At 39.3% G+C, this 25,544-nt stretch overlaps 1 protein-coding gene across 2 annotated transcripts in view; it reads right to left on the bottom strand.

Moving 5' to 3' along the window:
* Positions 1-1,342: 1,342 nt before the first annotated feature.
* The window catches only part of CMTM6 (CKLF like MARVEL transmembrane domain containing 6), a 52,147-nt gene continuing 27,945 nt past the window's right edge, over positions 1,343-25,544 (bottom strand). The window contains exons 3-4 of one of the 2 annotated variants that reach the window (XM_060162462.1): positions 6,847-6,945; positions 1,343-4,308 (exon numbers count right to left, since the gene is read on the bottom strand). In XM_060162462.1, coding sequence (XP_060018445.1) covers positions 4,177-4,308; positions 6,847-6,945 — 231 coding nt within the window. In that variant the 3' untranslated portion in view covers positions 1,343-4,176. Of the gene's footprint in view, positions 4,309-4,504; positions 4,693-6,846; positions 6,946-25,544 lie in introns of those variants that run through there. The other variant, XM_060162464.1, reaches the window with a different exon arrangement.

The raw sequence follows: 25,544 nt of genomic DNA, 5'->3' as shown, positions 1-25,544 counted from the left end.
AAACAGGCATTTAATATCTCCTAGTAAGATAAGTAGGTGAAGTCCACCAAGGGGCTTCTGTGAAAAAGGAACACCTTGAAAGGACATGGAAGAATCAACAACCTCTTCTGGCCTTTGGACATTGTTGTACAAGCAGATGATGCCTGGAGATGTTGCCACCATCTTGCGAAACCATAAAGGGTCAATCCAGAAGACAAAAACTCTCACAGCAGAAGGTGGATGGGCAAGGACCTCCCTGGTCGCCCAGGGGAAAGACTCCGTGCTGCCAATGCAGGGGGCCTGGGTTTGATCCCCAGTCGGGGAACTAGATCCCACATGCATGCCACAACTATGACCCAGCATGGCCAAAATAAATAATAAATTTAAAAAAAAAAAAAGGTGGATGGGCAGAAAAACATGGAAAGAGCCTGGGTCCCTGGTGAGCCACTGAATTTACCAGTTGTGGAACTGCCCTACCCAGACTTCTTGTGAAATAAATTTTCCTTACTGTTTTTAAGACCCACTTACTTAATTAGGTTTCTGCTCCTTGCAGTTGACTGCACATTGATAAAATCACACTCTTTATCAAAACGAAACACAAAACTCTGAAGAATGTACAAATTCCAGTGAGTTCTTGACGACTATAAAGACCTTGTTATTCTGTATGTCTGGAGGCAGGAATTTTGCAAACTACACAAATAGTTGTAGCTTTACCAGAACCACCACCTCAGTTTTGCTTCACACTTTCCCAATCATTGAACAGCTTGAGAGAGAATGTACCTATTTTGTTTTTAGGATTGTTGGCCACACTGAGAAATGTGATCGAGTCCAAATTTGCTTCTTTGGGAGTATTTAAAGCCATATTTAGTCCATAACATTCCTTTGTAACTCTTTTTTTTTTTTTTTTTTTTTTTTTTTTGCGGTACGTGGGCCTCTCACTGTTGTGGCCTCTCCCGTTGCGGAGTACAGGCTCCAGACGCACAGGCTCAGCGGCCATGGCTCACGGGCCCAGCCGCTCCGCAGCACGTGGGATCTTCCCAGACCGGGGCACGAACCCGTGTCCCCTGCATCGGCAGGTGGACTCTCAACCACGTGGCGCCACCAGGTAAGCAAGCCCATTTCTTTGTAACTCTTCACACAGGGCTCCCTAAAAACGTTGTTTCAATGTGTATTCCAACTTTCCAAGAAGAGGGACAGCCCATGGGTAGGAGTTGGACGTGTTTCTTTTCTACCCATGCCCCACGCCCAAGCAGATCCAAAGTCCAGTATTCTTACCAAGGTTGTAGAGCCAACTCCTAGAACTCTGGAGAAAGCTTTCATTTAAACACCATGTTTTTATAATAATTAAACAACTGCAAAGGTGTGAACAATAAAGTGGGTTTATTTAAAAAGAAGACTACAAAATTTGACACAGAGAGATATAAAAGACTCAGGATTTAAAATTATTAAATACAAAAATGATTGGCTATAAACAGTGTAAAAAATACATTTCCCAGTCCCCAAACAGAAGTATAGCAATTATAAAATTTTTGTACTGTATGTGCATTTCCCTTATCATTTTTAAGAACCATTCTTTCTAAACAGTCTATTTGTGTAAATATAAATTTACCATAAATGTTAATAAAAAATTATTTTACATTTGAATTTACTGAGTGTGCCCTTTTCTGTAAGTAACAGTATCTTTGGTTTCAAGTTCACCTTGAAATTTTTATTTACCACAAAGACCTTTTTACTCCTAACTCCTTCTACAATAGAAGACGTAGGCTAATCAGTCATGGGTCCTGTAAAAAACAATGTGAAGAAAGGTTCTAGAGTGACCCAAAATACCAGTGAAGATATTACCTTTTGGTGGCCAGCTAAGAGGTCCATTCTGCGCCAATGAAACAAATGGAAGTGAAACCTCAGAACAAGCAGAGCTTAAGTTCCACGCCAACATGCTGTGGATGTGAGGCCAGCAGAGGACATTCCATCAAACTCAACTGAGCCCAGTGCATGACTGGGGACCCTGAGGTAGCCCAGATGGTCTGCTCTGAATCCCAGCTGGGTGCAGATGATACTTAAAAGGACAACGGTATAGCTGGATGTGAAATTTGAGAACCTGCCTATCATAAGCTGCTTATCTTTGAACCCAAGACCCAGGCTATTTCTCCTCTCTCAAACAGCACACCTAGTAAAAACAGCATCCAAGATTGGTTTCATTATCTCCCAAGCAGGTAGTGGTGACATCACCACTAGCACTAGCATCCAAGCTCTGATACAAATGGATAAGGTTCTAAGTCAGTAAGAGCAGAAGCTGTGTCCGGCCATCTGCGTCTGAAAACCATCTACAACACACAATTGGCAGATGAGAAATTTAAAAAGGATGAGGTCATTAAACTGTCTCACTGGAAACATGATTCCACTCTTTCAGACAGAAAACCGACTAGCCCAGGAGACTTTCACCGAAGTACTGAAGGATCTGATGCATGGGCTCATTGCCTGAGCCCTACAGTCTTGAGTCAAAAAAATCTACCAGGAGGACAAGAAAGGTCTAGTCTGTGAACCACTTGGTCAGAAAGGTCCCGTTTAAAAAAAAAAAAAAAAAAAAGGACCCACTTTAAGAAAGGTCTTGCTCAAAGTGCCCTGGCTGGCTGGCTCTAAGACAGACTGCCAGTAACAGACAGTTCTTCCAAATTATCAGAACTGGATATGAAATGTCTTCTGAGAATGGTTTGACTACTCCCTTACACCATCAGCAGTATTAAACTGGGCAGGAATCTCTGGATATTCACTTTCTTAAGAAGGTCTCCTGGGCTTCCCTGGTGGCACAGTGGTTGAGAGTCCGCCTGCCGGTGCAGGGGACACGGGTTCGTGCCCTGGTCTGGGAGGATCCCACATGCCATGGAGTGGCTGGACCCGTGAGCCATGGCTGCTGAGCCTGCGCGTCCGGAGCCTGTGCTCTGCAGCGGGAGAGGCCACAACAGTGAGAGGCCCGCGTACCGCAAAAAAAAAAAAAAAGAAAAAGAAGGTCTCCTTTGAAGAGAAACCAGAGCAATGCCTACGTGGGAACAAGAACCCTAAAGATCCTGCTCTATACTCTATGCAATTAAAAGGGCCCAAGATTCCGGAGAATCTGCCATCAAGGAAGCCAGAGCCAGAGGCCCAGCTATGCCTGATGAAGTAGTACATGGACCATTCTTATAAGGAGACAGAAGAGGGAGGCTCTCAAATCAAAAATCAAAGATTGGGGTTTTAAAAGAAGATTGGCTCCAAAGAAAACACTGAACAGAACCTGCAGAGCTGTATTAACTTCAGTAGAAATAATCATATGGCAAAAGGGAGCAAACCATTTTCTGTCTTCTAGTATGAACTCATCTCTTCAGGCATCTGGAAGTGGTTGAGGCCTACTTTTATAACTACTTTCACTGCATTGTGCAAAAGTGTATCTTATCTTTCTTTGGTCCTTAGTCATGATAGCAGTTTCTTCCATTTTTCTATCTTTCTATATAAAGATCTTTTTTTACAAGATATTGACAAGCAAAGTACAGTATGAACATGGGGTTACTGATGCTATTGCTTTTGTAACATGTAAAATATCAACATCTCCCATACATTTTCTATTAGGCTATAAAAGGTCTCAGAAAGAGTCAATTATTATTATCCTAAAATGTTACAGTATAATTTTAAGTCTGAGTGAGATACAGTAAAGACTGGGTTTTACATTTTAAGGAAAAAAACCTAGACCAACATTTAAAATATTGATCTCTTAAATATACATTAAATTTTATCAAGTCATCAAAAAGCAAAGTTATAGTTAAGCAAGTTAATTTAAAAATGAAACCATTTCTAAATGGATAAACTTAATCATGCTGTTTATACAGCTATAAAGCATAATTTGAAAGCTAAGCCTAGTAACAATGACAGAATAATTTATCATCAGTTGAGCTATGTGATTTAAACAAACAATTGCCCTCACCTCCAAACAAAACAAAACTTCATCTGACAGAAGTTTCAACTGTTACCAAAAAATATACATATATTTTTTAAAACAAAAAGCCCTCTGGCCCAATTTGTGGTGACTGACACACAGTCCAATCAATACTGATCAAACTGCCTTTCTGCCTTGCGCTCCAAAAGAAGTGGTTTAATGATGACAGACTCTACAAGAGCTTCTGCCAGGGCTCAGGCACCACGCAGTGGCGACGTAACACCTGTTCCCTAGAGTCCCTGAGCATTAAGTGGTTCATTAACAGTAGCCTCAGGTTTTCTTGGCTGGGGCTCCTTACGTTTTTCATAGACCATAAGGAAAAAGTCAGACAGGAACACAAAACTTGCTAGAAATCCAAACACCTGAGGAGGGAAAAGGGGCAAAGATTATATGAGGAATGCTGCAATATACTCTCACATTTCCTACTTGGCTCTGATCGTGTTTTATACAAGCAAGACAATTCATCAATTTATCTTATACACATCATTCTTAACATCAGTGGTTAAAAATCTTTTAAGATCAAAAAATGGAAAGAAGTTACAAAAAAAGAATTCCAGAATAATGGCCATTAGTCAAGGTCACAATATATTAATGTCCTGTCTTGTGTGTGTGTGTGTGTATGTGTGAGGTGCCAATCTATGAAGCTAAGGTTAATAGATGAAAAACAAAATCCCATAACATGATACAAAACACTGGATTGTTAGCAATGGTTTAGACTGACAGATGAGAAGAGCAGGCAGCCACGCCTAGGTAAAAATGGAAAAGGTTATTTGTATCAAAACAGAAATTCTATTTTGAAGATACTTTTAGGTTAAATGGTTCAATTACCTAAAAAATATTTTCCAGCTCACTGTCACACTGTAATGACACAGCAACATGACGCCACTACCTACTACCTCTTCCTTAAATCACTTCCTCATTATACTCTTCTAACATCTAATCAAACATTCTGAGAATTCTGTCAAGAGACAGAAGCCCATGGTGCAAATTTAGCTTCTTCACTAGAAAAACCCTTAAGGAAGGGGGCCAAAGAAGTGCTCTGTAAAAAGAGAAAATCGATGTAGGTTATGGCTAAAGTCCCAATTCTAAGGCTCCAGCTCCATGAAGTTTAACATTTTGTTGTCATTTGCTGCAGTCTCTTGCCCTTCACACCCCATCCCTCCATTCTGCCTCATTTCACTGTAAAGCAAACGGAGCTCCCTATTCATTAATTCACCTGGATGTCCCCAACACATCCAACCAAAATGTAATTATCAATTCCACCCCTCGAAACCCAAGTCCCTTCTCCACTCTGGAGTCTGTATTTTGGCTTGATGGCATCTGTCCCCTTATTTGACTGGCAAATTTATTTGACACTTTAAAGGCAGATCAGATGTCATCTTGTCTACGAAGACATCGCTGACCACCTTAGAAAGCTCTGGTCCGTACAGGACCCTCTATGCATATAACCCAAATGATCTTCTAGCTCTTCTGCTCACATCACAATTTTTTAAAAAATGGACTCCCTCACCCATTTCAGTCTGTATAACTTTCATAATTTAAATAGTTGCAAAAGGTTAATTTCCAGCAGATTATAAATACTGGGCTTTTAAACCACCAGTCACTCTTAAATATATCTAATGAAATCTGAATACTGTAACATTCTGACATACCACCTAATTAAAACACATAAATAAGCTTTTTTTAAATAGCTGGTAATTTTAGGACATGCTTTCTTTCCCCCCACAAACTCAACATTTCCTCAACTTTATTTTACTTCCTCCACAGGATTTTACAGCAATACATTTTTATACTAGAAAGTATTTTACTGATTCACCCTATCATACTCTTCTGCAACAAAAATATGATTACAAACAAATTAAGCATAAGGCTTTTTTTCTCTTCAACTGGTTCATGTATCCATGACTAAATATTACTTATTGCTAGAATGCATCAAGGTTCAGCATTAATTTTATTGTTTTGTTTTTATACATGTAAGTACTAAGAAACCGTGTTCACATAAATAGGTAGATACGTTATAGCCATCTAATTCTCTGAACTCCTTTTGAGTTGTTCTATCATAAAAAGCAGTTTTAATGATCTATTAGCCGACAGTTCAATTAATTACAACTTCAATTTTCTTATGAACAAAGCATTAATTGGAAATCAGCTGACTAGTAAGAGGACTTGTTAACCAGTTGTTAGTTGTTCATGTTCACAGCACTGGCACCAATTAAGTCCATGATCCTTGATTTGCAATTCTGAAGTCCAAAAAGCAACAAAAACTCGAAGTTTCATGATTTACTTGGCTGAAAATTGACACAAGGTAAAACTCTTTACAGTCTTTATCTATCTCTTTAACTGTGAATATTCAGATGCTTCAGAAAAATTAATATGTTGGATTACAAGGTGCTGCCCAGGCCCTCTGAAGGTGTATAATACAGTATATGCACAGTATTACCTTTCTAAAGTGCAGAATATTCTGAATTCTAAAAAACATTTGGTCCCTCAAGGATTTCAGATAAAAACATTTACTTATCTATCTCTTATACTAGGCTGAACTTTGGGGTCATTTCTCCTGTCTATTCTCTACACCTAAAACAGCATGTGATATGTAGGTGTGTTTCTGTTGAACCAAAAAGGGGAGAAATATAAGATAATCAAGTCAATTTTACCACTTCCATTAGCAATAAAGTTCATATGTGGCTTCAATGGATTTTTGTTAACAAAACTCAAATTCTAAAGACAGGTTCTAGGTTTTTAAGGCTATCATATTTATTTGCTTTTAGGCCTCTAATCAAATTACACTAAAAAATAAGTTAAAAGACAAACCACTCTCCCTTATTGTATAAGCTGTCAAGTACTTTCCAAATTCCATATTTCTAAGCAAATAAAAATAAGCGAAGATAAAAGGTACTTACAATTGCAGCAAGTTCAGCCGGGGTACTGTCATGTGTCAAAGCGAATAAGATGGATGCCACCAAAAACACCAATCCTGTTCCCACAGTAATATAAAAATCCTATACATACACATAAAACATAAGGAATACAGCATGGTTAGGGTGGCTGAGAACAAATGTTTTAATTTTTAACTTTTAAAAAACTTCAGTGACTTTTTTTCTTGACTCAAACTTACATACTTCAACTTCTAACTTTTCAATAAGCCTGGTATTTGATAAATACCCTGTAAAGGAACACTATGCACACTCTGGACAGGGCATATTCAGAGAGTACATCACAAGATAATGTTTTAATAAAAATAGTTCTCCATTATTACTTATTTGTGGAATCTAAAAAGTAAACAAATGAGTAACAAAGACCCACAGACACAGAGAATAAACTAGTGGTGACCAGTGGGGAAAGGGAAAGGGGAGGGGCAAGATAGGGGAAGGGGATTAAGAAGTACCAACTATCATGTATAAAATAAATAAGCAACAAGGATACATTGTACAGCACAGGAAAATCTAGCCGTTATTTGCTAATGAACTTTAAATGGAGTATAATCTATAAAAATATTGAATTGCTACGTTGTTCACCTGAAACTAATACAATATTGTAAAATCAATTATATTCTATTACAAATAAATAAAAATGAAATAAAATAAAAACAGTTCCCCAAAGGTCATGCATGTGTGTGCTTATCTTTTTCTCTAGGATGTATTAATTTTTAAAAAATATTCATTTATTTATTTAGCTGCGCTGGGTCTTAGTTGCAGCACGTGGGGACTTCGTTGCTGCGTGCAGGATCTTTAGTTGCGGCATGTGGGATCTAGTTCTCTGACCAGGGATCGAACCCAGGTCCCCTGCATTGGGAACACGGAGTCTTAGCCACTGGACCACCAGGGAAGTCCCCTTTCTAGGACATATTAAGATCAAAGCCAAAGGATTTATTAAATCCCACATTACTTCCAGCAAAGAACAGCATTTTTCTTCCCTTTCAACATAATCCATGCTAGGATGGCCTCTCTGAGAGTACTTCAGTGCTTTTAAAGCACTTTGGAAAAGAGAGACTCAAAAGGATCACCCATCATTAACTAAAGACACTTAGACTTTCTTGCAATAGCATGTTGTTTTTCAATTGTGCCAAGTGGGTAATCAAACATGAGCTTGTATGATGAGATTATCTACTACATAAAAGCATCCACATCTCATCATAGTGCAGCTTACAGCAATGGAATTCTTCATCGTTTCCAAGTGTTCTCTCAGGCATCAACTCATGAGGCTCGCTCTCAAATGCCAAGTGAAAACAGAGCTTGACATATACATACTTGATTCAGAGGAGAAACGGGAAAAATGATAGCCACTCCAAAGTGTTTTAAGTTTGATATTTTTTGAGTTTTCTTAAATGCAATCTCCACTAAACCTACTATCAGTAAAACTACCCAAAACAGAATTAACTATTTTGTTAGTTCACTTAACACTTATAAGAAATTTCAGAGATTTCCTCTTTGCTTCTAAAAGAGGTGTTTTTCTGCAGCACTTTCTCTTTTTTTCTATTCCTTTGAAATGAATATTATTTAAATCTCTTACATACAAATATAAAACTCTATTTACTAATATTTGGAGTACACTCAAGGAGGTATTAAAACAAGACAATCATTTTGAGACAGAACAATGTAGTATTCAATAAACATGGGTTCTAGAGCGAGACTACCTGAGTTCACATTCCAGTAATATTACTTCTTAGCTACATGATTGAATTAGTTACCTAATGTCTGTGTGCCTTTGTTTCTTCATCTGCAAAATGAGAGTAGTAACAATATCGTATTCATAGGTGATTCTATAGATTAGAGTTAATCCATGGAAAGTGCTCAGATCAGTGCCAGAAACACAATAAATGTTCCATAAACATTGGCTATTGTTATTCTTGATACAATGGGACCCGCAAGAGCATGGGATAGAAAAGATTCTCTTTCCAAAAAGATTACTGTTCCTCCCTAGACACTACCACCACCACACACTCAAAACATTTTCTCTAAAACAGAAAACTCCTTACATAAAGATTTTTTTAATTTAAGTATATTAATAAGCAGACAGTAAGAGTAATTTTTAAACCATTCAAACAAACATGACTTCCTTACGATGTTAGGTGAAAAGTAGAACATACATACTCTACAATTACAACTATGTTTAAAACTTTCTATAAGACCCAAAAGGCATACAGTAAAATATTTACAAAAGCTATTTTAGGATGAAATGACTAATTTTTCTTTTTTTCCCCAGTATTTTTTTGTTTTTGTTTTTTTTGCGGTATGCGGGCCTCTCACTGTTGTGGCCTCTCGCGTTGCGGAGCACAGGCTCCGGACGCGCAGGCTCAGCAGCCATGGCTCACGGGCCAAGCCGCTCAGTGGCATGTGGGATCTTCCCAGACTGGGGCACGAACCCGTGTCCCTTGCATCAGCAGGCGGACTCTCAACCACTGTGCCACCAGGGAAGCCCTCCTCAGTATTTTAAAATTAGTATTTACTCTAACTTTTTAAATGCTCAAGTTTGATGTAATAAGTGCTTTACATTTTGCTTAGTTTGACCATTATACTAAACTGGAAAATATTGTATTGTTTCTTGTCAAAAAGATCAATGTTCTTAAACACTACAGATGCAGCACTAAAAAACCATAAACATTTCTAAAAATATTTTTATGGACAGTAGTGCTATTTGCTGTTGAGATAAGAAATGAAAAAAATATTTTCAATCTTTAATGTTTAAAATATAAATTTACACATTCAAGCTACAAATCAACCAGCTCAGATGCTAGTGAATTTTTCCCTTGTTCAAATCTTATCACATACTAATCTGTAAAAAGGACTTTTCAAAGATTAAAAATATAATTAACAAAAATTCTAAGATATTCTCTGCATCCTCTTCTTAATACGTATTTCATAAAACAAATGGGTTCTGTTGTCATTGCTATACAAAGACTCTTGTGGTGACGATATTTGCCACGATAGCATCTAAAGTTACTAGGGCAGTGGTTCTAGCAGCATTCTGCCTAGGCCACATGATAGACTGCAGAGTGTGAGAACTTTCCTGGGTTCAAATCTGTTTATTTTCACCCTCACTGTGTAACTTTGGACAAGTTACTTAACCACTCTCAACCTAAGTTTCTTCAACACAAAAATGGAGCACTGAGGTGTGAAGATTCTAAATCACAGCACATAAAGTGCCTGGCACACAGTAAACACTGACAGCAGCTATTATCGGGTAAGATAACGGGAACTGTCATATATTGGCCATACCAAGAACTGCACGTATGTGTTCATCAAAGGCTTAATGGATTTGATTCAGACTCTACCTGTTTTTCAAAGTTATTTTTTTAGCTGTTTGGTATCAACTTTTTGTTTTTTAATTTTTCAAACTTAAAAGAATCATTATATATATATGTATTTTTTATTAAAGTACAGTTGATTTACAATATTGTGTTAGCTTCAGGTGTACAGCAAAGTGATTCTGTTATATTTTTTCAGATTATATTCATTATAGGTTATTACAAGATATTGAATATTGTTCCCTGTGCTACACAGTAATTCCTTTTTGCTTATCTATTTTATGTATAGTAGTTTGTATCTGTTAATCCCACAACCCTAATTTGTCCCCTCCTCCCTTCCCTTTCCACTTTGGTAACCATAAGTTTGTTTTCTATGTCTATTAAGTCTGTTTCTGTTTTGTATACAGATTCTTTTTTAAGATTCCACATATAAGTGATATCATATAGTATTTGTCTTTCTCTGACTTAGTTCACTAAGTTTAATATTCTCTAGGTCCAGTAACTAACATATTACTGCAAATGGCAATATTTCATGCTTAAAGAATTAAAAGAAGGGAATAGGAGCTCCAGTCAAGACAGCAGAGTAGAAGGATGTGGAACTCACATCCTCCCACAAATACACCAAAAATACCCCTACAAATGGAACAGTTCCCACAGAACACCTACTGAACACCAGCAGAAGACCTCAAACACCTGAAAGGACAGGAAAAATCTCCATGTGACCAGGTAGGACGAAAGGGAAAAAAAAAAAGGGAAAGCAGGATGGGATCTGCGGCCATGGGAGGAAGCTGGAAAAAGGAAAGGTTCCCACACCGTGGGATACCCCCTCACTGGCAGGGAGATCAACCAGGACAGAAAGGGAGCTTCAGAGGCACAGAGGAAAGTGCAACAACCGGTCTGTGGCAGGCAGAACAAACAGAGACCTGCACAGATAGCCGTGCCACCGCCCTGCGCATCCCAGCCTGAGATGCACATCTGCTGGTAGGGGAAGGGGCTGGGTACTGAAACTCAGGGTTTAGAGGACAGAACAGGGAGAGGGCTGCTGTTGGCTGTGTGGAAACAGCCTGAAGGGGCTGGAATGTGGTGTGGTCGCAACTGGGGATGTTTGCGGAAGAAGCCCAGGCCCGTCACAGAAGTGAAGCGCCATCGTTAAGTGGCGTATGAGGAGGCAATGGAGGCCGCCATAGCAGCCTCTTTCTCACGTGCCAGCCCCCACCTTGGCAGGCTCCAGGCGAGCGCACCCCAGCCACCGCCGTGGGGGCTCCTGCTTTGACAGGCTCCGGCTAACCAGCCGCTGCCTCGGCGGGCTCCGGGAGCAAACGCCAGTGTGTTGCCCACACACAGAGGCAGAGCTGAAACCACAGCTGGACCCCAGCGGCCACGAGACTTAGGAGGTAGGGCTGAAATCTCTCCCTGTAGCTGTGCAAGCCTCAGACTTACACCTCCACTGCCAGCCGTGTAAGTTCAGCACCTGCAGGACATCCGAGGGACAACGGGTCCTCCCATGGCTTGGACAGACCTGGCCTTAGCAGCTGTGGGCTTTGTGGGCACATGCATGTGGGGACTGGGCTGGGCCAGGGTCTGAGCTGCCTCTATAGCCCCCATAGCGGGTCCAGGTGCACAACTACTATAGTCCTGGAACCTGACTTCAGTGGATCTGCGTTGGTGGCCTTGTGAAAACAAGGCCAGGGGGACACCAGGGCTGACTGATGGCATTCCCAAGGTTGAGACAGGGGCAAGGGCAGTGCCAGCAGCAGTGTACTTTGTGAGCCTGCACAACGGGTGACAGGTGAGCACACTCACATGTGAACAGATCTAGCAGAGAAATAGTCAGTGGCTCCTCTCCCAATGGGAGCACGCCAATCCCACCTACCTTGCACCATCACTCAGAAATGCATCTGGGGGCTTCTACTCCAACAGCTAGGGAACAAACCCAGCCTCTGATAGAGCAGTGAAAACCACAGAGCAAGGAGGAGGCCCCACTCAATATCCAGTGCAGGTTCTGGTCACCACAACACCAGTCACACCTCCTAGCAAGGGGATAATAACAGCTAGCATACACCGAGGAAAGAGGTGGCAGGCATCCAAGCTAAAAACAGCCCTCACACCAAAGAATATCAAACCCACAAAGGCTACACAGGAACACCCCCACATAAAAACAGCCCTCCAAACCACAGTAGATAATTGTTTGTCCTCAACTCATAAAGAGAAATATAAGTAAAATGAAAAAGCAGAGGAACCATTCCCAATTAAAAGATCAAGAGAATTCCCCTGAAAGAACAAACAACAAATCAGACCTCTTCAGTCTAATAGACATCAAGTTCAAAAAGGAGATAATGAAAACACTGAAGAAGTTAAGGAGTATTGATAGAAATGCAGATTACTATAAAAAGGAACCAAGAAAAATTAGAGAACTCATTCACTGAAAGTTGAGCTAAAGGCAATGAATAGTAGAACGAATAATGCAGAAGAACAAGTGACCTGGAAGATAGAATAATGGAAATCACCCAATCAGAACAGCAGACAGAAAGGCAAATGAAAAAACAAAATGAAAGCAACGTAAGAGACCTGTGGGATAATACAAAGCATGCCAATCTATGCATAACTGGGATCCTAGAAGGAGAAGAAAGAGAAAAGGGAATTGAAGATGTGATGGCTGAAAACTTCCCAAACCTAAAGAAGATAGCAGATATCCCGGTACAGGAAGCACAGAGAGTCCAGAACAAGATAAACCCAAACAGACCTACACCAAGACATATATCTCTACAGAAATGTTGCAGGCCAGGGACTTCCCTGGTGGTCCAATGGTAAAGAATCTGCCTTCCAATGCAGGAGACACAGGTTCGATCCCTGGTCGGGGAACTAAGATCCCACATGCTGTGGGGCAACTAAGCCTATGCACCACAACTACTGAGCCCATGCACCTCAACTAGAGAGAGAAAACTCGCACACCACAACTAGAGAGAAGCCCATGCACTGCAACGAAGAGCCCACACGCTACAACAAAAGATCCTGCATGCCGCAATGAAGATCCCACACGCCACAACGAAGACCCAATGTAGCCTCCCCCGCCCCCCCAAAAAAAGGTGCCTATGGAAAAAAAACAAAGAAATGTTGCAGGCCAGAAGGAAGTGGCAAGATACATTCAAAGTCCTGAGAGGGAAAAATCTGCAACCTAGGATACTCTACCCAGCAAGATTATCATTTAGAATAGAAGGAGAGAGAAAGAATTTCTCAGACAAGCAAAAACTAAAAGAATACAGCAATACCAAACCCATCCTAAGGGAAATATTGAAAGGTCTTCTCTAAATAGAAAAGAAAAATCTATAGAAAAGAGAAAATCCTAATCAGAAAGTAAATCACTTAAGTAAGCTCATATACAGATTTAAAAAAAGACAATCAAAAATTTCTGTGGAAGTGATGATAACCACAATGAACAGCAAAAGGAAGAACATGAAGATGTAAAAGAAGACATCAAAATCATCAAATGTGGGGGAGGAGAGTAAGAAAATGTAATTTCCTAGAATGTGTTCGAACCCATATGATTATCAGTCTAAAGCAAGTGGGAAGGGTTAATATACTTGAAAAACAGGGCAACCACAAATCAAAAACACACAATAGGTTCACAAACACCAAAAAGAAGAGAACATAAGCATAATACCAAAGAAAGTCTTCAAACCACAAAAGGAAAAACAAAAAGGGACAAAGAAGATATATAAAATCAACGGGAAAACAAGGTTTAAAATGGCAATAAATACATATCTATCAATAATTACTTTAAATGTCAATGGACTAAATGCTCCAATCAAAAGACACAGAGTGGCAGACTGGATGAAACGAGCCTACATACACTATGCTACCTACAAGAGACCAACTTTAGGGACTTCCCTGGTGGTGCAGTGGTTAAGAATCCGCCTGCCAATGCAGGGGACCCGGGTTCGAGCCCTGGTCCAGGAAGATCCCAGATGCTGCGAAGCAACTAAGCCTGTGTGCCACAACTACTGAGCCTACACTCTAGAGCCTGCAAGCCACAACTACTGAGCCTGTGTGCTACAACAACTGAAGCCCACGTACCTAGAGCCTGTGCTCCGCAACCAAAGAAGCCACTGCAATGAGAAGCCCACGCACCGCAACAAAGAGTAGCCCCCGCTTGCCGCAACTAGAGAAAGCCCATGCACAGCAACAAAGACCTAACACAGCCCCCAAAAATAAATAAATAATTAAAAAAACAAAAAAGACCCACTTTAGGACAAAGGCCACATATAGATTTAGAGTGAGGAGTTGGAAAAAGATGTTTCATGCAAACAAAAACGACAAGTGGGGGTCGCAATACTCCTATCAGACAAAATAGACTTTAAAACAAAGGCTATAAAGAAAGATAAAGAACACTATATAATAACAGGATCAACACAAGGAGAGGATATTACACTTGTCAACATGTATGTACCCAATATAGGAGCACCCAAATACATAAAACAAACACACACATAAAGGGAGAAACTGACAGGAGTACAGTAATAGTAGATTTTAACACCCCACTCACATCAATGGACAGATCTTCTACACAGAAAATCAATAAGGCAACAGAGATCCTAAGTGATACAACAGAACAGACTTAGTTGATATTTTCAGGACATTACACCCCCAAAAAGCAGAATACATATTCTTTTCAAGCGCACATGGAACGTTCTCTAGGATTGACCACATACTAGGGCACAAAACAAGCCTCAACAAATTTAAGGGTATAGGAATTATTTCAAGCATCATTTCTGACCACAACAGCATGAAACCAGAAATCAACAACAGAAAAAGAAACAAGAAAAAAACCAATTACATGGAGACTAAACAACGTGCTCTTAAAATAACCAATGGGTCAATGGTGAAATCAAAGAAGAAATTAAAAAATACCTCAAGGCAAATGACAATGAAAACACAACCATACAAAATCTATGGGGAAATTCCCTGGTGGTCCAGTCATTAGGACTCCATGCTCTCACTGCTGAGGGTCCGGGTTCAATCCCTGATCAGGGAAGTAAGATCCCACAAGTCATGTAGCGCAGCCAAAAAAGATAAACAAAATCTATGGGATGCAACAAAAGCAGTTCTTAGAAGGAAGTTCATAGTGACACAGGCCTTCTTTAGGAAACAAGAAAAATCTCAAGTAACTTAACCCACCACCTAAAATAATCAGAAAAAGAAGAACAAACAAAACCTAAAGTCAGCAGAAGAAAGGAGATAATAATGATCAGAGAGGAAATAAATAAAATAGAGATTAAAAAAATAGGAAAAAAAATCAATAAAACCAAGAGTTGGTTCTTTAAAAGGGTAAACAGAATTGATAAGCCTCTGGCCAGGTGCACCAAGAAGAAAAGAGACAAGACCCAAATAAGCAAAATAAGAAATGAAAGGGGAAAAATCACAACTGATACTGCAGAAATACAAAAAAAAACGTAAGAGAATACTATGAACAATTATGTGCCAACATATTTGACAATCTAGAAGAAATGGACAACTTTCTAGAAACATACAGCCCACCAAAATTGAATCAAGAAGAAATAATTTGAACAGACCAATCACCAGAAGTGAAACAGAATCTATAGTAAAAAAAAAAAAAAAAAAAAAAAAAACCAAAAAAACTCCCTACAGGGACTTCCCTGGCTGTCCAGTGGTTAAGACTCCATGCTTCCAATGCAAGGGGCAAGAGCTTGATCCCTGGTCAGGGAACTAAGATCCCATATGCTGCATGGTGTGATCAAAAAAAAGAAACCAAAACTCCCTACAAACAGAAGTCCAGGACCAGATGACTTCACAGGCAAATTCTACCAAACATACAAAGAAGAACTTCTACCAATTCTTCTCAAACTCTTCCAAAAGACTGAAGACGAGGGAACACTCGCAAAGACATTCTATGAAGACACCATCACTCTGATACCAAAATCAAACAAAGATACCACCAAGAAAGAAAATTACAGGCCAATATCTTTGATAAATATAGAGGCAAAAATTATCAACAAAATATTAGCAAACTGAATCCAACAACACATAAAAAAGATCATACACCATGACCAAGTGGGATTCATCCCAAGTTCACAAGGATGGTTCAACATATGCATATCAATGTAATACACATTAACAAAAGTCAAAAACCACATGGTCGGGCTTCCCTGGAGGCACAGTGGTTAAGAATCCACCTGCCAACGCAGGGGACACGGGTTCAAGCCCTGGTCCGGGAAGATCCCACATGCCACAGGGCAACTAAGCCCATGTGACACAACTACTGGGCCTGTGCTCTAGAGCCCAAGAGCCACAACTACTGAGCCCTCATGCTACAACTACTGAAGCCCATGCTCCTAGAGCCTGTGCTCCACAACAAGAGAAGCCACCACAATGAGAAGCCCGTGCACCACAACTAAGAGTAGCCTCCACTCACTGCAAATAGAGAAAGCCCGCGTGCAGCAGGCTTTATAATATAGCCAAAGATAAATAAAATAAATCAATTAAAAAAAGAGAAAAAATAACATGATCATCTCAATAGATGAGAAAAAGCATTTGACAAAATTCAACATCCATTCATGATAAAAACTCTTACCAAAGTGCATATACAGGAACATATCTCATCATAATGAAAGCTGTTTATGACAAACCCACAGCCAATATAATACCCAACAGTGAAAAGCTGAAAGTCTTCCTGCTAACATCTGGAATAAGGATGCCCATTCTCACCACTTCTATTCAACACGGTATTGGGAAGTCCTAGCCACAGCAATCAGACAAGAAAAATAAATAAAAGGTATCCAAATTGGAAGGAAAGAGGTAAAATTTTCACTATATGTAGATGACATGATACTAAACATAGAAAACCCTAAGGACTCCACACAAAAACTACTAGATCTAATACATGAATTCAGCAAAGTAGGCAGGATACAAGATTAGTATTTAGAAAACAGTTGCGTTTCTTTACACTAACAATGAAATATCAGACAGGGAATGTAAAAAAACAATACCTTTTAAAATAGCACCACTACCAACAACAACAACAAAAAACCCCTAGGAATAAACCTGACTAAGGAAGTGACACACTTACATGCTGAGAACTATAAAACATTAATAAAGGAAATTAAAGAGGATTCAAGGAAATGGAAAGATATCCCATGCTCTTGGATTGGGAGAATACTGTTAAAATGGCCATGCTACCCAAAGCAATCTACAGATTTAATGCAATCGCTATAAAATTATCCATGACATTTTTCACAGAACTAGGAAAAATAATCCTAAAATTTATATGGAACCATAAAAGACCCAGAATTGCCAAAGCAATCCTTAGGAAAAAGAACAAAGCAGGAGGTATAATCCCCCTAGACGTCAGACAATACTACAAAGCTACAATAATCAAAACAGCATGGTTGGGCTTCCCTGGTGGTGCAGTGGTTAACAGTCCGCCTGCCAATGCAGGGGACACAGGTTCAAGCCCTGGTCTGGGAAGATCCCACATGCCACGGAGCAACTAAGCCTGTGGGCCACAACTACTGAGCCTGTGCTCTAGAGCCCATGAGCCACAACTACTGAGTCCATGTGCCACAACTACTGAAGCCCACGTGCCTAGAGCCCATGCTCCACAACAAGAGAAACCACCACAATGAAGAGTAGCTCCCGCTTGCAGCAACCAGAGAAAGCCTGCGCGCAGCAGTTAAGACCCAACAAGAGCCATAAATAAATAAATAAATAAATTTTTTTAAAAATTAAAAAAACAGCATGGTTTTGGCCCCAAAACATGTGGATCAATGGAACAGAGTGGAGAGCCCAGAAATAAACCCAAACACCTATGGACAATTAATCTTCAACAAAGGAGGCAAGAATATACAATGGGGAAAAGACACTCTCTTTAGCAAGTGGTATTGGAAAAGTTGGACAGCCACATGCAAATCAATGAAGTTAGAACACACCATCACACCATACACAAAAATAAATCCAAAATGGCTTAAAGACTTAAATATGAGACATGACACCATAAAACTCCTTGAACATAGACAAAACATTCTCTGACATAAGTTGTACCAATCATACCAGTCACCCAAGGCAATAGAAATAAAAGCAAAAATAAACATATGGGACCTAATCAAACTTATAAGCTTTTGTAAAGCAAAGGAAACCATAAACAAAACGAAAAGACTATACCTATGGACTGGGAGAAAATATCTGCAAATGATGCGACTGACAAGGGCTTAATTTCCAAAATATACAAACAACTCAAACAACTCAATAACAAAAAAAGCCCAATTAAAAAATGGTCAGAAGACCTAAATAGACATTTCTGCAAAGAAGATATACAGATGGCCAATAGGCACAAGAAAACATGCTCATCATCGCTAATTATTAGAGAAACGCAAATCGAAACTACAGTGAGGTACACCACCTCACAATGGTCAAAATAGCCATCATTAAAAAGTCTACAAATAATAAATGTTGGAGTAGGTGTGAAAAAAAGGGAACCCTCTTACACTGCTGGTGGGAATGTAAATTGGTATAGCCACTATGCAAAACAGTATGGAGGCTCCTCAAAAAACTAAAAATAGAGTCACCATATGATCCAGCAATTCCACTCCTGGGAATATACCCAGACAAAACTGTAATTCAAAAATATACATGCACCCCAATATTCACAGCAGCACTATTTCCAAAAGCCAAGACATGGAAACTACCTAAATGTCCATCAACAAAACACTGGATAAAGAAAATGTGTATATGTGTGTGTGTGTGTGTGTGTGTGTGTGTGTGTGTGTGTATACACACACACAAATACATACATACAATGGAATATTACTCAGCCATAAAAAATGAAATCACACCATTTGCAGCAACATAGTATGATGACCTCTAGGTCCATCTAAGTGAAGTAGGTTAGACAGAGAAAGACAAATACCATATGATATCACTTATATGTGGAATCTAAAATACAACACAAATGAACTTATTTACTAAACAAACAGACTCGTGGACTTAGAGAACAGACTTGTGGTTGCCAAAGGGGAGGGAGGGTGGGAAAGGGAAGGATTGACAGTTTGGGATTAGCGGATGCAAACTAGTTTATACAGGATGGATAAACAGCAAGGCCCTACTGTGTAGCACAGGGAACTATACTCAATATCTGTGATAAACCATAGTGAAAAAGGACATATATATGTATAACTGAATCACTTTGCTGTACAGCAGAAATTAACACAACACTGTAAATTAACTATATTTCAATAAAATTTTTTAAATGCAAAAAAATAAATAAGTGAAAGAAGGCAATAGATTCTTATGGTACAAAACTTAAGAGGTACAAAAGAGTATAGAGAAAAAAGTAAATCTTAGGTGTATGATCAATATAGGCCCCAACGCTTGGTTCTCATTAATTTAAAACAATAAAATCTTACTGCTTTGTATTTATCCAGTTCTCTCTCTATTTTTGTTGCACTGGGTCTTTGTTGCTGCACACGGGCTTTCTCTAGTTGCAGCAAGCAGGGGCTACTCTTCACTGTGGTGCAGAGGCTTCTCATTGCAGTGGCTTCTCTTGTTGTGGAGGATGGGCTCTAGGCGTGCGGGCTTCGTAGTTGTGGCTCACGGGCTCTAGAGCACAGAGCTGAGTAGTTGTGGCACGCGGGCTTAGCTGCTTCGTGGCATGTGGGAATCTTGCCAGACCAGGGATTGAACCCGTGTCCCCTACACTGGTAGGCGGATTGTTTTTGTTTTTTATTTTTTTAACATCTTTATTGGAGTATAATTGCTTTACAATGGTGTGTTAGTCTCTGCTTTATAACAAAGTGAATCAGGTATACATATAAATATATCCCCATATCTCCTATCCTAGATGCAACACATCTAGATGCAACACATCTCCCTCCCACCCTCCCTATCCCACCCCTATAGGTGGTCACAAAGCACCAAGCTGATCTCTCTGTGCTATGAGGCTGCTTCCCACTAGCTATGTATTTTGGTAGTATATACAAGTCCATGCCTCTCTCTCACTTCGTCCCAGCTTACCCTTCCCCCTCCCCATGTCCTCAAGTCCATTCTCTACATCTGCGTCTTTATTCCTTTCCTACCCCTAGGTTCTTCATGACCATCTTTTTTCTTTAGATTCCATACACATGTGTTAGCATACGGTATTTGTTTTTCTCTTTCTGACTGACTTCACTCTGTATGACACATGCTAGGTCCATCCACCTCACTACAAATAACTCAATTTCATTTCTTTTTATGGTTGAGTAATATTCCATTGTATGTATTCACATCTTCTTTATCCATTCATCTGTTGATGGACACTTAGGTTGCTTCCATGTCCTGGCTATTGTAAATAGAGCTGCAGTGAACATTGTGGTACATGACTCTTTTTGAATTATGGTTTTCTCAGGGTATATGCCCAGTAGTGGGATTTGCTGGGTCATATGGTAGTTCAATTTTTAGTTTTTTAAGGAACCCCCATACTGTTCTCCATAGTGGCTGTATCAATTTATATTCCCACCAACAGTGCAAGGGGGTTCCCTTTTCTCCACACCCTCTCCAGGATTTACTGCTTGTAGATTTTTTTGATGATGGCCATTCAGACTGGTGTGAGGTGAAACCTCATTGTAGTTTTGATTTGCATTTCTCTAATGGTTAGTGATGTTCAGCATACTTTCATGTGTTTGTTGGCAATCTGTATATCTTCTTAGGAGAAATGTCTATTTAGGTCTTCTGCCCATTTTTGGATTGGGTTGTTTTCTTGATATTGAGCTGCATGAACTGCTTGTAAATTTTGGAGATTAATTCTTTGTCAGCTGCTACATTTGCAAGTATTTTCTCCCATTCTGAGGGCTGTCTTTTCATCTTGTTTATGGTTTCCTTTGCTGTGCAAAAGCTTTGAAGTTTCATTAGGTCCCATTTGTTTATTTTTGTTTTTATTTCCATTTCTCTAGGAGGTGGGTCAAAAACGATCTTGCTGTGATTTATGTCAAGGAGTGTTTTTTCTATGTTTTCCTCTAGGAGTTTTATAGTTTCCAGTCTTACATTTAGGTCTCTAATCCATTTTGAGTTTATTTTTGTGTATGGTGTTAGGGAGTGTTCTAATTTCATTCTTTTAAATGTAGCTGTCCAGTTTTCCCAGCAGCACTTACTGAAGAGGCTGTCTTTTCTCCACTGTATAGTCTTGCCTCCTTTATCAAAAATAAGGTGACCATGTGTGCATGGGTTTATCTCTGGGCTTTCTATCCTGTTCCATTGATCTGTATTTCTGTTTTTGTGGCAGTACCATACTGTCTTGATTACTGTAGCCTTATAGTATAGCCTGAAGGCAAGGAGCCTGATTCCTCTACCTCCATTTTTCTTTCTGAAGATTGCTTTGGCTACTCAGGGTCTCTTGTGTTGCCATACAAATTGTGAAATTTTCTGTTCTACTTCTGTGAAAAATGCCATTGGTAGTTTGATAGGGATTCTACTGAATCTGTAGATTGCTTGGGGTAGTATAGTCATTTCCACAAAGTTGATTCCTCCAATCCAAGAACACGGTATATCTCTCAATCTATTTGTATCACCTTTAATTTCTTTCATCAGTGTCTTATAGTTTTCTGCATACAGGTCTTTTGTCTCCTTAGGTAGGTTTATTCCTAGGTATTTTATTCTTTTTGTTGCAATGGTAAATGGGAGTGTTTCCTTAATTTCTCCTTCTGATCTTTTGTTCTTAGTGTATAGGAATGCCAGAGATTTCTGTGCATTAATTTTGTATCCTGCTACTTTACCAAATTCATTGATTAGCTCTAGCAGTTTTCTGGTAGATACTTTAGGATTCTCTGTGGATAGCATCACGTCATCTGCAAAGAGTGACAGCTTTACTTCTTTTCCGATTTGAATTCCTTTTATTTCTTTTTCTTCTCTGACTGCCGTGGCTAAAACTTCCAAAACTATGTTGAATAATAGTGGTGAGGGGCTTCCCTGGTCGCGCAGTGGTTAAGAATCTGCCTGCCAATGCAGGGGACACGGGTTCGAGCCCTGGTCCAGGAAGATCCCACATGCCGTGGAGCTACTAAGCCTGTGAGCCCGTGCGCCACAACTAGTGAGCCTGCGCTCTAGAGCCTGTGAGCCACAACTACTGAGCCCGCGAGCCACAACTACTAAAACCCGCATGCCTAAAGCCCATGCTCTGCAACAAGAGAAGCCACCGCAATAAGAAGCCCGCGCACCGCAACGAAGAGTAGACCCCACTTGCCGCAATTAGAGAAAGCCCGCATGCAAGAACAAAGACCTAATTCAGCCACAAATAAATAAATAAATTTTTAAAAATAAATAAATAAATAATAGTGGTGAGAGTGCACAACCTTGTCTTGTTCCTGATCTTAGTGGAAATGGTTTCAATTGTTCACCGTTGAGAATGATGCTGGCTGTGGCTTTGTCACATATGGCCTTTATTATGTAGAGGTAAGTTCCCTCTATGCCTACTTCTGGAGGGTTTTTATCATAAATGGGGGTTGAATTTTGTCAAAAGCTTTTTCTGCATCTATTGAGATGATAATATGATGGCTCTCTAATTTGGTAACATGGTGTATCACATTGATTGGTTTGCGTATATTGAAGAATCCTCGCGTTCCCACTTGATCATGGTGTATGATCCTTTCAATGTGCTGTTGGATTCTGTTTCCTAGTATTTTGTTGAGGAGTTTTGCATCTACGTTAATCAGTGATATTGGCCTGTAGTTTTCTTTCTTTGTGACATCTTTGTCTGGTTTTGGTATCAGGGTGATGGTGGCCTCGTAGAATAAGTTTGGGAGTGTTCCCCCCTCTGCTATATTTTGGAAGAGTGTGAGAAGGCTAGGTGTTAGCTCTTCTCTAAATGTTTGATAGAATTCGCCTGTGAAGCCATCTGGTTCTGGGCTTTTGTTCGTTGGAAGATTTTTAATCACAGTTTCAATTTCAGTGCTTGTGACTGGTCTGTTTGTATTTTCTATTTTTTCCAGGTTCAGTCTCGGAAGGTTGTGCTTTTCTAAGAATTTGTCCATTTCTTCCAGGTTGTCTGTATTGGCATATAGTTGCTTGTAGTAATCTCTCATGGACCTTTGTGTTTCTGCAGTGTCAGTTGTTACTTCTTTTTCATTTCTAATTCTATTGATTTGAGTCTTCTCCCTTTTTTTCTTGATGAGTCTGGCTAATGGTTCATCAATTTTGTTTATCTTCTCAAAGAACCAGCTTTTAGTTTTATTGATCTTTGCTATCATTTCCTTCATTTCTTTTTCGTTTATTTCTGATCTGATCTTTATGATTTCTTTCCTTCTGCTACTTTGGGGCTCTTTTGTTCTTCTTTCTCTAATTGCTTTAGGTGTAAGGTTAGGTTGTTTGAGATGTTTTTGTTTCTTGAGGTAGGATTGTATTGCTATAAAGTTCCCTCTTAGAACTGCTTTTGTTGCATCCCATAGGTTTTGGGGTGTCGTGTTTTCATTGTCATTTGTTTCTAGGTATTTTTTGATTTCCTCTTTGATTTCTTCAGTGATATCTTGGTTATTAAGTAGTGTACTGTTTAGCCTCCACGTGCTTGTATTTTTAACAGAGTTTTTCCTGTAATTGATATCTAATATAGCATTGTGGTCGGAAAAGATACTTGATATGATTTCAATTTTCTTAAATTTATCGAGGCTTGACTGGTGACCCAAGATATGATCTATCCTGGAAAATGTTCCATGAGCACTTGAGAGAAATGTGTATTCTGTTGTTTTTGGATGGAATGTCCTATAAATGTCAATAAAGTCCATCTTGTTTAATGTATCATTTAAAGCTTGTGTTTCCTTATTTATTTTCATTTTGGATGATCTGTCCATTGGTGAAAGTGGGGTGTTAAAGTCCCCTACTATGATTGTATTACTGTCAATTTCCCCTTTTATGGCTGTTAGCATTTGCCTTATGTTTTGAGGTGCTCCTATGTTGGGTGCATAAATATTTACAATTGTTATATCTTCTTCTTGGATTGATCCCTTGGTGTCCTTCTTTGTCTCCTATAATAGTCTTTATTTTAAAGTCTATTTCGTCTGATATGAGAATTGCTATTCCAGCTTTCTTTTGATTTCCATTTGCATGATGTATCTTTTTCCATCCCCTCACTTTCAGTCTGTATGTGTCCCAAGGTTTGAAGTGGGTCTCTTGTAGACAGCAAATAGATGGGTCTTGTTTATGTATGCATTCAGCCAGTGTATGTCTTTTCATGGGAGCATTTAATCCTTTACATTTAAGGTAGTTATCAATATGTATGTTCCTATTACCATTTTCTTAATTGTTTAGGGTTTGTTATTGTAGGTCTTTTCCTTCTCTTGTGTTTCCTGCCTAGAGAAGTTCCTTTAGAATTTGTTGTAAAGCTGGTTTGGTAGTGCTGAATTCTCTTAGCTTTCGCTTCTCTGTAAAGGTTTTAATTTCTCTGTCTAATCTGAGTGAGATCCTTGCTGGGTAGACTAATCTTGGTTGTAGGTTTTTCCCTTTCATCACTTTAAACATGTCCTGCCATTCCCTTCTGGCTTGCAGAGTTTCTGCCGAAAGATCAGCTGTTAACCTTATGGGGATTCCCTTGTATGTTATTTTTCCCTCGCTGCTTTTAGTATTTTTTCTGTGTATTTAATTTTTGATAGTTTGATTAATATGTGTCTTGGTGTGTTTCTCATTGGATTTATCCTGTATGGGAATCTCTACGCTTCCTGGACTTTATTAACTATTTCCTTTCCCATATTAGGGAAGTTTTCAACTATAATCTCTTCACATATTTTCTCAGTCCCTTTCTTTTTCTCTTCCTCTTCTGGGACCCCTATAATTCCAATGTTGGTGCGTTTACTGTTATCTCGTAGGTCTCTAAGACTGTCCTCAATTCTTTTCATTCTTTTTTCTTTATTCTGCTCTGCAGTAGTTATTTCCAATAATTTATCTTCCAGGTCACTTATCCGTTCTTCTGTCTCAGTCATTCTACTATGGGATTCCTTCTAGAGAAGTTTTAATTTCATTTTTTTGTGTTGTTCATCATTGTTTCTTTGCTCTTTAGTTCTACTAGGTCCTTGTTAAACATTTCTTATGTTTTCTCCATTCTAGTTCCAAGATTTGGGATCATCTTCACTATCATTACTCTGAATTCTTTTTCAGGTAGACTGCCTATTTCCTCTTCAATTGTTTGGTCTGCTGGGTTTTTACCTTGCTCCTTCATCTGCTGTGTGTTTCTCTGCTTATCATTTTGCCTAACTTACTGTGTTTGGGGTCTCCTTTTCACAGGCTGCAGTATGTAGTTCCCGTTGTTTTTGGTATCTGCCTCCAGTGGCTAAGGTTGGTTCAGTGGGTTGTGTAGGCTTCCTTGTGGAGGGGACTAGTGCCTGTGTT

Source organism: Lagenorhynchus albirostris, chromosome 10, assembly GCF_949774975.1.
Source record: "Lagenorhynchus albirostris chromosome 10, mLagAlb1.1, whole genome shotgun sequence".
In the NCBI taxonomy this organism is placed as follows: Eukaryota; Metazoa; Chordata; class Mammalia; order Artiodactyla; family Delphinidae; genus Lagenorhynchus; species Lagenorhynchus albirostris.
The sequence above is the reverse complement of the archived record's forward strand: the minus strand, read 5'-3'. Positions and strand labels throughout refer to the sequence as shown.